This window comes from Cydia pomonella, chromosome 10 (assembly GCF_033807575.1).
Source record: "Cydia pomonella isolate Wapato2018A chromosome 10, ilCydPomo1, whole genome shotgun sequence".
NCBI lineage: Eukaryota > Metazoa > Arthropoda > Insecta > Lepidoptera > Tortricidae > Cydia > Cydia pomonella.
This window is the reverse complement of record NC_084712.1, coordinates 16,199,823-16,215,515: the sequence shown is the minus strand read 5'-3', so window position 1 is coordinate 16,215,515 and position 15,693 is coordinate 16,199,823. Positions and strand designations below refer to the sequence as shown.

The following is a 15,693-nucleotide window of genomic DNA, read 5'->3' as shown; positions in this document are numbered from 1 at the left end:
AACTGTCACAGCAAATGTTTTCTATGTACATCTCTTTTTGTCTACAACTTTTATGTACTAGTTAGACCGAAATAAAAAATAGGCCAGTGTTGTTTGTGTAGACCCAAAAAAGTTTACCATAATTTTGTTACGAATACTTTTCATGGACATAAACTCCTTACAAATCAGAAAAGTATTTGTTTTGTGAACTCAAAACAGGTATTTTTTTTTCATATTTCGGTTGATTTCTACAGAAATACCAAGAAATTAAAACACTGATAATTCGGAAAAAACAATTGAATGAAATGTAACAAAGAATATGTTAAAATTAAATTTCTGGCTTCAATATATCGTTACAAAGCATAATTTAATCAAAGTCATTTTACAAATGAAAAGCAAAAAACAACCAAAATAATACACAAAAACATATATTTTTCTAAGCTGTTAACATCATGATCAGGATAAACCAATAATAAATTATTACACAAGCAGCTTTAAGGCTAGCCAATCAGAGAGCTTACATTTCAACAAATCACAGGCGCAGAATCGTTGCGAGGGCAACCAATCAACGATCATTGAACTAGCGTCACTGAACGTTAACCCGCCATTCTCTCGGCGCCATTTTAAGCATATGATCATTGTTGTGAAGCTCCGTGTGTAAATTGTGTTTAATTTCGTTGAAACCTTGCAAATTATCTTAAAAGGTAAGTTAAATAGTTCATTACTTTGCAATTATTGGTTTAACAAAAAAATTAATCCGCTAAAAGTTCATTTTGGGGATATTTTCCGATCTCTAAAAGTGCCCTATCTCAATGCAATAATGCCATTATTAAATTGTGATGTCTCAAACATCGTCTATTTTCTTTCTAGTTAAAAATGGCACGTACCAAGCAGACTGCGCGTAAATCCACAGGAGGAAAGGCCCCTCGCAAACAATTGGCCACCAAAGCCGCTCGTAAATCGGCGCCAAGCACTGGGGGAGTAAAGAAGCCCCATCGTTACCGCCCTGGTACGGTGGCTCTTCGTGAAATTCGTCGTTACCAGAAATCTACCGAGTTGCTGATCCGCAAGCTGCCTTTCCAGCGTCTCGTGAGAGAAATTGCTCAGGATTTCAAGACTGATCTGCGTTTCCAGTCTGCTGCCATTGGCGCTCTTCAGGTGGGTTTCCTATTATAAATAGCTTTACAACGTGGTATTTTTAATATTATAAAACTATTTTTGTCTCAATAATAATATTATAAACTGAAAACACACCAATAAAATTTCAAAATTATTTTTTTATTAGGCGGGTCGGTCTACACAGTGAGCATACGCGCCTAATGATTTATTTCCTCTGTATGACTAATACGTGGTCATATTTCATTTGTATTGCACAATTTACTAATAAGTGTCAATATCTTTAACAGGAAGCAAGTGAGGCTTACCTCGTCGGTTTATTTGAAGATACCAACTTGTGCGCCATCCATGCCAAACGTGTGACCATCATGCCTAAAGACATCCAGCTGGCCCGACGAATCCGTGGAGAACGCGCTTAATTTAGTCCTAGTGTACTTTACTATAAATTATATGTAATTCAATTAATATTAAATTCCATAACATTTTTCTATAACATCTCACATGTAACTTGTCTTATTAACATTCATAACTATATTTGTAAGTTGCAGAACTGAATTTTTTTATACATACATTCTTATTGTGTAAGTTTACTATGTGTTCGCATTAGATACTGGGGTAATGTTAGGCGACAATGAGTTTACAATTGATTGTAATTTTTTCGTAATAATTTTGATGTGAGATACGGTTACAGTATCATGTGCGAGGTCGTAGTTTTATTTTTAGTGACTGTAGTTCTAATTAGTGTAAAAGGCAATGTCGTTGCTGAGACAGTATGAGAATTCATAGCAGTAATTTGATGCACTTAATGTATGTGTAATGAGAAAACTTGGTGTTGATTAAATATAATTAGAATCTATTAATTTGTTGACTTCATTATATATTTACCTAACCTTAACCTATGCATGACGATTGATGAGTATAAAGTTAGCCATTGTCTTATTCTTTGTCATTTGATCATTACTATTGCTTTTACAAATGGCGGCAAGCCACGCCAACCTACTACATGAATAGTTCTGTCTCCCTCCACCCACTAACCTATCCTATATAAGTTTCAACAGGCAAGTCTAATTAAATGCTAACTTCTAGAGTTATACAAACCAAATTTATTTACTCTTATGTTCAAGTGAATTATGCTAAATGATGTAGGTAAATAACATGTCCTTGCTAGAGTGATTTATTTTACTAGTTATTACCTTACCTACCTTCAATAATAAAATATATAAATATTATAGGATATTATTACACAAATTGACTAAGTCTCACAGTAAGCTCAATAAGGCTTGTGTTGAGGGTACTTAGACAACGATATATATAATATTTAAATACATAGAAAACATCCATGACTCAGGAACAAATATCCATTGCTCATCACACGAATAAATGTCCTTACCAGGATTTGAACCCTGGACAATAATAAACAATGAGCATTACATAATAAGTACAATCCAGCTAACTTGGAATCGATTAAATAGGGCTTACATAAATTAATTTCCTAATTGATAAAACCAGGGATTACCCAGATCCTCATGCGCAACAATTGCTGACCATTTTTTGCAACTCTTGTAGGCAACAATAGAAATTGGCCAGGTGCAAATTGCATTGACAGCGGTTGCGCAGCTGGTTAGGTTTTACTATAAAATGAATGTATCCTAGCACAACTACTTTTATTGAATTTTATTACAATATAGTGGTCAGAATAAGGAAAAAGGCTTCAAGACTTAGGCCCCATACGCACTATGCGGCCAGCCGCGTGCGGTTGCGGCGGACCGCTTAGTGCGTTCAGTATTTATGGTTGCGGTTTCATACATTCTTAACCGTCATGCGGCTGTCCGCACGCGGCTAGCCGCTTAGTGCGTACGTAGCCTAAAGCTCACCTACTAAGTACCTACAGTAATTACAACTACTTACCTACGTAATTAGTTACTGACATCTGATATTAGAACAAATTTGTGTTATCCCTGTGAAAACGGAGTTCTTGCTACATATTAAAATTCATTTTAAAATAATTTTAGAACTGCCATTAGGAAGCTATAAGTAATTAAGTTTGTTTATAGTTTTTTTGATGTTGGTTCTAAAATTATTTTAACTTAACTCTAAACAACAATGTTAAAATTTCGCAAGAAATAAAAGGCTATTTTATTTTATTTATTAGAACAAATTTCACAACCCCCTTTTTCCTTATTAACTAACTTTATAGTTAGGTAACTTATTTGCCAGCTTACATAAAACCAAAGTGTTGGATATAAAGTTTGATTCTTTAGCATTTTAAACCTAAAATATTTTGTATTTTCAACTTCCCTAAAAGCTGGTTATAATGCTAAAGTTCTAAACGAGCCATAATTTTTCTTTTTTAATATAAGTATCTCAATTATTCATACCAGAAAACCATTTTGATAAATGGTGGACTAGACAGTTATGTGGTATGTAGCCTATTGCCCATGGTTCTAAACTTCTACTATTAATAAAATATCTGGGATAACGCGCATTGCTCCGAACATTTTTCCAGAGATAAGATCTAGCTAGATTTTTTTTCGCCCACAAAAATCCTCATATAGCAGATTTCATCGAAATTGTTAGAGCCGTTTCAGATATCCTCGAAATATATAAAAATACAAGAATTGCTTGTTTAAATAGCAAATTTTATCAAAATCCTTAGATCCATTTTCGAGATCCCCAAAATATATAAATAAATATACATATATAGAAAAAGCGGCCAAGTGCGAGTCGGACTCGCGCATGAAGGGTTCCGTACAATTTAAGACGTATTAAAAAAAAATCTTCTTACTAGATCTTGTTCAACATTTTACCACTTTGGACACACATTTTACCACTTTGGAAGTGTCTCTCGCGCAAACTATTCAGTTTAGAAAAAAATGATATTAGGAACCTAACTATCATTTTTGAAGACCTATCCATAGATACCTTACACGTATATGTTTGATGAAAAAAATTTTTTAAAAATTTTATGACGTATTAAAAAAAAAACTACTCACTAGATCTCGTTCAAAACAATTTTCGGTGGAATTTTGCATGGTAATGTATATCATATATTTTTTTTAGATTTTTCATTCTGTTATTTTAGAAGTTACAGGGGGGGGACACACTTTTTTTCACTTTGGAAGGTTCTCTCGCGCAAACTATTCAGTTTAGAAAAAAATGATATTAGAAACATTAATATCATTTTTGAAGACCTATCCATAGATACCCCACACGTATGGGTATGATGAAAAAAAAATTTTTTTTTTATTTCATGACGTATTAAAAAAAAACTACTTACTAGATCTCGTTCGAACCAATTTTCGGTGGAAGTTTACATGGCAATGTATATCATATATTTTTTTTAGATTTTTCATTCTGTTATTTTAGAAGTTACGGGGGGGGGGACACACATTTTACCACTTTGGAAGTGTCTCTCGCGCAAACTATTCATTTTAGAAAAAAATGATATTAGAAACCTCAATATCATTTTTGAAGACCGATCCATAGATACCCCACACGTATGGGTTTGATGAAAAAAGATTTTTTGAGTTTCAGTTCTAAGTACGGGGAACCCCCAAAATTTATTGTTTTTTTTCTATTTTTGTATAAACATCCTAATGCGGTTCATAGAATACATCTACTTACCAAGTTTGAACAGTACAGCTCTTATAGTTTTGGAAAAAAGTGGCTGTGACAGAATCGGACAGACAGACGGACATGACGAATCTATAAGGGTTCCGTTTTTTGCCATTTGGCTACGGAACCCTAAAAATTGCTTCTTCAAAGGTATAAATAAGATTAAAATCATTCTGAAGAGTTGCATTTGTTTTGTTACTTTTAATGAAACATTTAATAAGCTTTTAAAAACCTGCCACCTCTGATTCATACATTTCTTTTTCACTTCATTTATACACTCAGCAAACAACAATAGAGTCAGACCAAGATAACAATTTTGAAAGCCCAGGCTGTGCAAGCGTTAAGTGTGCAGTGCAGGCGTGCATTATCATTTCATAGAAGTTTGATGTTTAAAATAACACTAACAGCCGGGCTGCCAAAATCGATGCCAATTTATCTTGGTCTGACTCTAAATACACAAATAAAACATAAGGTATTTGATTACATTTACTTTCAACAAAAAACTAAGTCTATTAAATAATTTATACAACAATTAAAACTTAACTTATGCTACCGTCTTGGCCTCCTCAAGCTCAAGCTGTTTAAGTCTCTCCTCTATCGCTTCAACACTTAGACCATTTTCTTTATTATATTTATATGACTGCAACAACTGTTCCTTTTCCAATCCTTTAATCCTTTCATATAGGGTTTTATTAAATTCTAAATCTACATCACTCTCTTCTCTCAACACACAGAAGTAGATAAGGAACACTGTAACGCTGGCCAGTACGGAATAGGGTTGGTACCATGGCATGTCTGATGGTTTATATTTTACTGCAACTGGTCTAATGGTCTTCTTACGAGCGGCAGCACTTGTGGTGAATTTGATGGGTTCATTTTCACTAGCTTCTATTTTAGAACTAAAGTTCCTATTTGATCGCTGCTGCTGGATGCAGCCTCTGGAATAATACAATATATTGATGAAAGGTCTGCAAGTATATTTATTTTTGTAATGTAACTAGTACTATGAGTGAGAATATCTATAGGAGTAAACAGCAATACAAACTCAAAAAAATTAAGTAAAAGCTATGCATTACACAAATTATCATCATAATAGAAGATAAATACAAAATCTTGAAAAGGAACAGTTAACATAAAACTTATACTGATCAAAGTTGCATAACATTAAACAATAGAATAATAACAGGAACATTACGGAGATATAAAATGGGGTTATTTACCTTAAAAGACGAAAATATCGAATCATTTTCAATAATAAATTTAAACAATCCTTGTAAATAAATAAAGAAAAACCATGCGACTTTTTGTGGATTGATTGACAGATGTCATTTCATGTTTTTTTTGGTGTGGATTCTTGAACAATGTACAGATTTAAGTGTAAGTACTAATTTAATGTCTTTTTTACTCTTTTCGCAAATTTGCAGTCATTTCTAACGAATAACGAAGCGCATTTTTTATTCTGTAAAATAAAGATGTCAACCATTATAATGAAAATCGACACCATAGTTGCTAATAAAGACTACAATAGAATCATATAAGATATAAGTGCTAATTACATCCACACTATATCAGAGCCATAACCGCGAAAATCGAAGTTCGTCAGTTGCTGTTATTTTTCTCTGTCACTCTAATTACGTCTTAGTGAGCGTAAAAAAGAAAGATACCCGTAATTTGCGAATTTCGGTTTTTGCGGTAGACCCCCTGATATCAAACCCGATTTCGGGCCCGCGAAAGAATATTTTTCCGTTTCACCAAACATCAGCACATCTGATTTTCCATGAAACGGAAAACTATTATGAGATGAGGCTATAACCGTGAAAATCGAAGTTCGTCAATTGCGGGTATTTTTCTCTGTCACTCTAGTTACGTCTTAGTGAGAGTAAAAGCGAAAGATCCTCGCAATTTGCGAATGTCGGTTCAGTTTCAATTTTGAACAGGCCCGAAATCGGGAAGGGTGGATGTAATTAGCGGTTTATACTTGAAATTTTGATTCTGGGGGTATTCTTGAGGTGATGGGGACCAAATAGGGACATGTGGGGAGGTGAACGGGAAATTTAATCACGTTTGTCCCTGGCCTAGCCTTGTTCTATCTGATTTATATACTGTACCTAAAAAATAGATAACGATTTTTATAGCCTGGAGAAGAAAAAAAAACTACTCTACTCTTTTATTTTTTGGGTGCTACTCACATATGATAGGATCCATAGAGGTACAATAAGCATAGAGATGAAATGGTAGAGCCGGCAGATGACCGAACGAGATGCAGTTATGGAACTTTCAGTAGGAGTAGCAGAGAAAGCGCTATTATTGTTTGTCCTTGTCACATTCTCATATTTTATCCCGCACCGTAAATTTAGGATGGTTTATGGTGGGCAACAAATAACCCGACCAAATTACGTAAGTCGTTTTTGGTATGTAGGGTATGTAGGAATGTTAGAACGTGTTTTTAATTTCGTCGTATCGCGTATGTTCTGTCCTCATGGGCGCTCGCGTATAGAGTCTATTCGGAAAGAGAAGAGTCGTGGAATGTATTGGGCCCCATACATTTCTCTCTTTCCGCACAGACTCTAGCACATCTATAGGATCATGGTAAAATACCTACTGGAGTCAGATCAAGCTAAGTTGGCAGCGTGCGACTTAGATAGCACAACCTGTGCAAGTGTTATTTTAAATGCCATAATTTCATTTGACCTTTAGAATAACACTTGCACAGGCTGTCCTATCAAAATCGCTGCCGAGTTAGCTTGGTCAAACTCTAGCTTTTTTTTATTTAATTATAATGTGTAACCTTATAAATTCTTCACCCTTCTCAGGTTCAGCCAACAAACGCTCACGCTCCGCCACAGCCCTTTCGTGTCTTTGTTTAGCCAGTTTGAAACGTTCCTCAAAATCCGCCTCCTCATTATTCTCAGTAGGTTTCTTCACTACCCTATGTATTGCATCAGTGTTTATGGGCTTCACCAAAAGACCCCATACGTCACACTCGTCGGAGACATTCTGAACTGCTTTGCATAAGGAAGACCGCAGAGACCATACATCTGATATACCTTTATCCTATAAAATAAAGATTATAAAAAATGACAAAGTGTGCAATAACCCCATATGAAAATAACTTAGCTAACTAGGAAAACTATGCTATACGCTGGAAATAGGTACCTTTACACTTACAAACCCTCTATAATCTACCCCTCCATCCTCCTGTAACTCTTTCCCTGTAATGAAGTAGGTACAAATTGAACCCCTCGCAAACGACTTTGAGATATTTAAGTAAAGTAGCCAAGTTTAATTCTTACGGACTGAGCTCTTAAAACTTCTATTTCTTTATTAAGAGCCTCTATCTGCGCCACAACTGCACTACGTTTAATGCGCTCCACTTCTAACTGAGCTTTTAGTAGATCGTTTCCCTTAGTTAACTCTTTAATTTCTTCTTGATGTTTTTCTATTTGGAATACTGCTTCACGAATAGAACGATTCAACGAGTTCACAGCTGCTTCATCTGTTAAATGACAATATAAGACAAATTCCTATTTATTTGTTAGTATGTTCTAAACAAATATGTATTACGAAGCAGCGAATTACCCACATTCTCGTTTTTCCCGCAGTTTGGCTTCTTTATCCTGCTCCTGCAACTTAATTTTTTCTATGGCAGTGCCTACATTATTTTCCATTTTCACACGAAAATTTCAAAATTCACGTTTGCACAACGATTCAAATTTCTCTTTTTTTAGATGTTTCCCGCCAATCTGAATCTATTTTTTTTATACGTTATGATTCATTTCCAACATTTTACTTCCTACATTTTCAGCCATCCTACAATATTATAATATTTATATTTGTTTTATGGTGGTTTGGTTTAATCAGTGGGTTTAAGACACAAAAAAATATTTTTGATTTGCTTAACATAAAGTATGTAAGATAAAATTTAATGTAAAAATTGAAAACAACACCCACACACCCACACTTTATCAGGCCTGGGGGCCTACCGCGAAAATCGAAGTTCGTCAATTGCGGGCATTTTTCTCTGTCACTCTAATTACGTCTTAGTGAGAGTAAAAGAGAAAGATCCCCGCTATTGGCGAATTTCGGTTTTCGCGGTAGGCCCCCTGATAATAAAGACCATTTCCCACCGATTATTTTTCCATTTCACCAAATATCAGCACATCGTTTACAATATTTGAAATATAAAAAAATGGTTCATATGAAAAAATATCGAACATTGAACATTTTTGGCAATTAGAGACAAAGTATTTTTTACATTTCAAATATTGTTAACGATGTGCTGATATTCCATGAAACGAAAACGATTATCCGGCCCTAAATTGGGACTGATTTCGGGCCCGAAATCGGGAAGTTTGGATGTAATTGGCGCTTTAACGAGGAAACATCTGAAACTTGTTTGTCACCGTGAAATGGAACATTTGGTCGATTCGCGACCGTTACCCGGGTAATTTGAAAACAAAAACACCGATAAAGTGACACTTTGCTACAAATGATATGTAATAAAAATCGGAGAAAATTGTTGCGATATAATTTTATATCATAATTGGCTTAATACTATTATGCAGACGCCAGACGCGAACGGTTATGTCCACGTACAGTGGCCTAGTAAAAGTATCCCACATGGCGGTATATTTCATACGCGTACCGTAGAACCTTCTGTAGCACAACAACAATTTCTGAAAGGTATGGATGTTTTTCTATTTCTATATACTCAGGAATTATAATAAGTACAGACTACAGAATGTATAGGGTCTGCGCATTTATTCACCTCTTAACTGCATGAGGCTTGTGAAAATTAGTATATAGGGATGTGAATGTGATGTAGCCTGTAGGTAACCTTTTAACATTAACACTGACTGGCGTGATATGAGAGCGATGACGACGATGTTTTATACCAGACTTTTTCTTTTCTACAGTTCTTCTCGAAGAATCAAAATTGAGCATCGCCCAACGCCAGAAGCAGGCGTGGGCTTTACGGCAGGAGGACGAGCCTAAGGAACCACGATGTCTCAGACGGCAAGTGCCCATGATTCGGCCGAGCACCTCGCGTCGCCGATCGCTGTCTGCCATCAGAGAGTCAGGCGTGTTTGAAATGGAAGAGTTAGTAGAGCTATGTTAATTTAGGCTATTGCCTACATATTATATATCTACATTGGGCAATAAAATAATCAATCATAACACTATATAATTATAAATTAGACGGTCTTCTAAATATGTCTATAACTGAATATTTTTTTCTATCACGTGTGAAGAAGCGTTCGACTGTTAGTTGTACATAGTATCTCTGATGTCTGCAAAGGGTGGTCCATTGTCCTTCCGCAATCCTGTAAGTTCGTGTGGATTCACTGTGTTGACAGCGAAAGGAACAAATGTAGCTTTCTCGCCATCATCCATCAACATTCAACACATACCCTCATATTTCTTCTATTTTTACTAGTTTTACTCGACACCACAACACTAAATAGAGTCATAATCAGCTCATTCCAAAAGCATTACGAGTGAGCATAATCTCCTGTTAAACAGGTAACAAAGGCCTAATCATCTTCTATCCTTTATGTCCTTAGATATATCCCACTAAAGCGGGGCGAAGACCGCGAGGCATTGAAAGCCAAGCTTGCCATGAGCATGGAACACGGAGACACACCGGAACAGGTGCCTCCGCCGCCACCGCGTATAGCCAAGCCGAAGCCTCAGCTGCCCACGGTCAAGGATAAGAGGAATGAACGTAAGGCCTTCTGGAAATTACTTAACCTTTAGTCTGTTAACGTTTTAATTAGCTTAGAATTTTTCATCAAGCATGCTCGTGTCGCCGCCGGGACAAAGTTACACGAACTTTTGTTTAATTTATCACTTATCAGACTGCGGCGAAATGAGCTGGATATTGTCATATTGTATGTCTTATATCAGACTACGGCGGTTTAAAGGTTAAGGATAGTCGGCCATTAATGCGCGAAAAAGTAAGGCCAGGTTGGCGATAAATATGGAGCGTGGAGCGCCGCGTATAGCCAAGCTCAAGCCTTATCTACCCACGGTCAAGGATAAGAGGAATGAACGTAAGTGGGTCCTACAAAACAACTTGGTTCCGTCGGTAACATTAAAGTATATTATCTACTATAAATTGTGACAGAATCTCGAGGCCTTAAAGGACAGGATAGAGAAAGCCATGGAGCAGAGAGACCAATCGGAGCAGACGAGGCCACACCATTGCCACCGGAGCATATAGCTTAGCCAGTTTCATGGCTTTCACTAATAACAAGGATTTTGGTTCAGCATATGCGATTAATGGCCACCTTTAACGAATAACAGCGTCACCAGTTAATAAGTAATGATTATTTTATTCACACGTACATAATTATTTTCCAGTGCTTACTCAAATCCGCGAGCGCGCCGAGTGGCTCGCAGAAATGGAAGACCTCGGCCACGCAGCCCCCCACCGGGAAATAGTTCGCGACCAGATCGCGGAGCGGCTGCGCGCGCTTGATAGCTTGGGCATCGACAGCGCGCTCTCGTCAGCACGATCCTCTGCGCGTTCCAAAGGCTCCGGGTTCAGCATTAAGGAACAATACGTAAAGGATAGTGCGCGCTCTAAGGAGAGCGCCAAATCTGGTGAGTACCTAAGTTTGGCTGATTCCCCTGCGGAACATGCGTTTCTCAGTTTTCCTTCCTACAAGACCACTGGTTATGTCACACGGTATAAGTAAGTAGTACAAAATAAAACTATATAATATTATTCGTATTTTTCAGTACATTCGAATCGCTCAACAAAATCCCAGGAGAAGCAAAAATCTTCAAGAAGCTCAGCCAAACGTCATCCAAAGATGGAAGAGAATATTTTGGCTTACAACAATATTCCGCCCTTGCAGTACTCACCAAGGAGGAGAGTTTGAGTTTTTGATTTTATTTAAATGTTTTTTACAGTCAGCACCAGTAGTTTTATTGTGAGCTGTACTGGAAATTGATAAATTATTCGCTGAGGACTCGGCAGTGCTTCCGCCAAGTCCAGAATTACATTTTGTATTAGGCCAATAATTCAACATTAGGCGACAGACACACACAGAGCGAGCATACGAGCGAGGTAATTTCGGAGGTGCTCTCAGGCGAGGAAAATGCGCGCGCCGCCTCGGCCAAGGCACGTCTACACTGGCCGTTTTATGCGCGAGGAAATTGCCTCGCGCGTATGCTCGGTCTGTGTGGAACCGCCTAATTAATAATGTTACTTTATATGTAGGTAAGGTGCAAATTTCTTGATTTAGTTATTATTTTGGTTTTTACATTAACATTATGATGACTAAGGCATTGAAAGTCAAAATTAATAAAAAGCATCTTATAAAACAATACTTATTTTAATCATTATCACACCTATCTAATCATCATCATCATCTATTAAAATTGTCTTTGTTTTCTTTGAGTGTGATGCATCATTTGAGTGTGATTTCCTTTTCTTGTGCACCTCTTTTTCTTTTAGTTCTGTGCCATTATTTTCAAATTCACTTGGAGCTGGCCTGTCTAATTCAAAGCTAGAATACTTTCTAACAGGCATTTTTATAACAAATTCTGGGTCCTGCACGAGATCAATGTTAGGACCTTTCTTTAAGTAGCTGATTGTAGAATATGCTGTGAAATGGAAGTCTTCCACAAGGTAGTTTTCTACCAACAAATAAGCAATAACATCTTCTCCTAAGTTACGGGATAAGTTGGGTTCCTTACCCTTATGCCTTAAATTTACTGGTCCTTTCAAAAACCAGGCATCAAGCAACTTTTGGGCAGTCAATTTTGTGTCTTGCTTATCAGCATTGTCAATAATGCTAGCCAAAGTTCTGCAATGCAGTTCAAGATTTATTTCTTTGACATTAGAATTGGGATTTGCACAAACATCACACATTTTGTTGCAGTCTGCATTGCCCCAGTCTTCATCAAAATGTTCAGCGATCAACTGCCTTCTGCATAATATTCCATTAAGGCAATATTTTACCATGCCATAGAGGTGATCTAAGCTTCCAACTGATGAGAATACCATTGTGCTAACTTTGAAAACATCCTGCAATCTATACAAAGTCACACACTCAGCTCTAGTGCTGTCTCTACCTGCCCTTCCACTCTCTTGGTAATAATTCTCCATGGATTTGCTTATTGTGTGGTGAATTACAAATCTGACATCTGGCTTATCTATCCCCATTCCAAAAGCTACTGTAGCTACTATAGCTTGGTAGTGCTTGTCATGCCATTTTGTGTGGACTTTAGATCTGGTGTCTGCCTCTAAGTTAGCATGGTAACAGGCAACTTTCAAACCTCTCTTTCTTAATCCCATGGCAATTTCTTCACAATCTTTGATACTGTGTGTGTACACTATACCACTTTCTCCTTTATACCTGTATTTGATGAGTTTTTCTAGGATATTCAAGCACTCCTCCTGTGATGTTGGTTTTTCTAAAATTTTGTAGAACAAGTTAGGCCTGTTAAAAGTGGACTTGATAACCAGGCAACCAGGAATGTTGAGGATTTTTTGGACATCAGTTAGAACATGGGCAGTTGCAGTAGCTGTTAAACCTAATATGGGAACTTTAGGGAACATGTTAGACAATATCCCAAGGAATTTGTAGTCTGGCCTAAAATCATGTCCCCACTGGGAACAGCAATGTACCTCATCTATTGCTATCCTCTGCAATCTTCCATCTGCAAAGCATTTCTGCAAATTTGCCATAAATCTTTTGCTTTTGGCAAACCTTTCTGGTGTCACATAGAGCAGTTTAATAGGCGAATTTTTATTTTAGTATGTTCAAAGCTGCGTTTGATTCTTCTTTGGAAGAGGTGCTTGTAATAAGTTTTGCAGGTATATCTTTTTTGGTTAAAGATCTTACCTGGTCTTCCATCAAGGATACTAGAGGGGAGCAGACTATGGTAATGCCGGGCTTGACTAGCGCCGGCAGCTGATAGCATAAACTTTTGCCGGCTCCCGTCGGCATGACGACGATTGCATGCTGCCCCGAAAGAGTGCAATTTATCGCACTCAACTGATTCGATCTAAATGATTTCAGCTTGAAAATATTGTGTAGAGTGTCCTTTACATCTTCTGACCATTCATAGCTCTTCCCAGCCCAGTCGACGCTCGCCAAACTCTCAGATTTAATTTTGTTTATTGAATTCTTGAGCGTAGTTTTCTTTTCGTGCAGTTGTCGTTGTTGATTTTTCAGTTTTGCTATTTCAGATTCAACTTTGGAGAGTTCTCTGTCCACATTTTTTACTTCTTTCTCTAATTCATCTACCGTCTTCATAGTTAAATTGAAAATATCGCAACAATATGCGAATTTTTCTTCTTCGGTATACGGTCGTGTGTGATGACAGAATTGACAGATTTGACTTGATAATGATATGCCATTGCCATGCTCTTTGCGTTTTGATCATGTAAATTGATTTAAACTAAGTAGGTATGTACCAGGAATATGTACTGTAGAACTTAACGAAAAATACGAAATATTAAAATTTATAAATATGAAAAATGGGAAGAAAATTACGTAACATACATAAACCCAGGTAACATAATTATTATTACTAGTAATACAATACACGTATAAAATACGCCGTTTGATATTGTAATATTTAATGATTTTAATGTAATCAAGTAAGGCGTAAAGCCACATATTTAAATAGTTTATCATGAATAAACATAATCTGGCTATAAGAGGATGCAACGACTGACGGGAACTTAAGAAAATTACGTAGCATATGATTATCCTATCAATAAATAAAGAGGAAGTGTCAATTACCTACGGGTCCTGCTATCCCATACGCGGCACTTGAATTTGTTAGCGGTTTAGTAAACATGCAAGTTTTCTTTCTCATTTCCTTTGGTTTAATTGTGTAAGTTCTATTTGTGTGGAGTAAGAGCGGGAACCAACTTAACAAATTTATTAAGAGTGCTAATTAGTTTTGCAGAAGTAATTGAAGAGAAAACAGCAGTTCTTATCCTCGCCAGAGGTGGATCAAAAGGCATACGTTTAAAGAATCTGCAAGCAGTAGGTGGGTTAAGCTTACTAAATCGCGCAATCCGCACGGCTAAGATTGCTGGAATTCGGGATGTGACTGTATCAACGGATCATCCACTTATTGCTCTAGAAAGCATCAAAAGTAAGTAGAAATAAATAACCAGTGCTTTTATTTGTACATGCTTATTTTATTTTATTTACGTACCACTTAGATATCATTTTTAATTTAACAGGTGGAGCTAGAGTTTTTCACAGAAGTCCAATCACAGCAACTGATTGGGCCCCATCCATTTGGGGAACACTTGAGTTTTTAAGCAGCAAACCTCATGTCGAGATACTTATACTACTCCAAGCGACTTCGCCTTTCGTAGAGCCAACTAATTTGATAGGTGCTTTGCGAAAGTTAACCTTTCCAATTCCTTTTGATTGTATCTTTTCTGCTACAAGGTGAAAAATGTTTATGGAAATTAGAAATGGACGTTTAATCTTATTTTAAAGTTTTACTTAGTCTTATTTTAAAATACTTCGTTACAGAAGTTATAAGCTCCGTTGGAAACCTGTGAGTATTGGAGTAACCCCAATCAATTTTGACCCTAACGCTAGACCTCGAAGGCAGGACTGGAGTGGAGAATTATTAGAAACTGGAGCATTTTATATGACTCGAAGAAATGTTGTTATGAGCGGATCATTTCAAAACCATAAGTAATTCGTATTTCATATGCATACCATTTCATTACTTATATCCGTTGTTGTTGTTTTCTTTTATTCGTATGAAATTATTAATCTTATTAACGTGTGGTGTACCATGCAGCAACAAAACGCGAAATGTCAAGATAGTAATTTTCATGTTGCGTTCCACTTTTCTTAAAAATAAATACCAAAATCTTTTCGAAATTATCTTGAAGTGACATGTTACAATGGAGATGTATTATTTTCTAAGTCAGTACATAATACATACTTTTTCTCTTTCTTTTATTAGTGATGTTCACATGAAAAAATG

General features: G+C 36.5%; 6 protein-coding genes across 6 annotated transcripts; 3 read left to right on the top strand and 3 right to left on the bottom strand.

Annotated features, from left to right (window-relative positions):
• The first annotated feature begins 501 nt into the window (after positions 1-501).
• On the top strand, positions 502-1,951 carry LOC133522278 (histone H3.3A). Its single transcript, XM_061857552.1, has 3 exons — positions 502-683; positions 850-1,137; positions 1,386-1,951. The coding sequence occupies exons 2-3, from the start codon at positions 856-858 to the stop codon at positions 1,512-1,514; spliced, it is 411 nt and encodes a 136-aa protein (XP_061713536.1). The 5' UTR covers positions 502-683; positions 850-855; the 3' UTR covers positions 1,515-1,951.
• A 3,232-nt stretch (positions 1,952-5,183) lies between these two features.
• Positions 5,184-6,164, bottom strand: LOC133522277 (uncharacterized). Its single transcript, XM_061857551.1, has 2 exons — positions 5,931-6,164; positions 5,184-5,648 (listed from the first exon to the last, which is right to left on the bottom strand). The coding sequence occupies exons 1-2, from the start codon at positions 5,954-5,956 to the stop codon at positions 5,255-5,257; spliced, it is 420 nt and encodes a 139-aa protein (XP_061713535.1). The 5' UTR covers positions 5,957-6,164; the 3' UTR covers positions 5,184-5,254.
• Positions 6,165-6,257: 93 nt separating this feature from the next.
• Positions 6,258-8,829, bottom strand: LOC133521758 (uncharacterized). The gene is made up of 3 exons (XM_061856827.1): positions 8,294-8,829; positions 8,004-8,206; positions 6,258-7,764 (listed from the first exon to the last, which is right to left on the bottom strand). The coding sequence occupies exons 1-3, from the start codon at positions 8,376-8,378 to the stop codon at positions 7,477-7,479; spliced, it is 576 nt and encodes a 191-aa protein (XP_061712811.1). The 5' UTR covers positions 8,379-8,829; the 3' UTR covers positions 6,258-7,476.
• Positions 8,830-8,873: 44 nt separating this feature from the next.
• On the top strand, positions 8,874-12,045 carry LOC133522275 (UPF0193 protein EVG1 homolog). Its single transcript, XM_061857549.1, has 5 exons — positions 8,874-9,393; positions 9,627-9,810; positions 10,275-10,435; positions 11,074-11,316; positions 11,455-12,045. Exons 1-5 carry the CDS (start codon positions 9,270-9,272, stop codon positions 11,595-11,597), a joined length of 855 nt encoding a protein of 284 aa, XP_061713533.1. The 5' UTR covers positions 8,874-9,269; the 3' UTR covers positions 11,598-12,045.
• On the bottom strand, positions 12,035-14,089 carry LOC133522272 (ATP-dependent DNA helicase Q1-like). The gene is given in 2 exon segments (XM_061857544.1): positions 12,035-13,475; positions 13,477-14,089. Coding segments are annotated over 2 exon segments (1,908 nt in total). The 5' UTR covers positions 13,983-14,089; the 3' UTR covers positions 12,035-12,073.
• Positions 14,090-14,444: 355 nt separating this feature from the next.
• Positions 14,445-15,622, top strand: LOC133522276 (N-acylneuraminate cytidylyltransferase). Its single transcript, XM_061857550.1, has 4 exons — positions 14,445-14,568; positions 14,636-14,835; positions 14,906-15,140; positions 15,228-15,622. The coding sequence occupies exons 1-4, from the start codon at positions 14,531-14,533 to the stop codon at positions 15,397-15,399; spliced, it is 645 nt and encodes a 214-aa protein (XP_061713534.1). The 5' UTR covers positions 14,445-14,530; the 3' UTR covers positions 15,400-15,622.
• Positions 15,623-15,693: the final 71 nt, after the last annotated feature.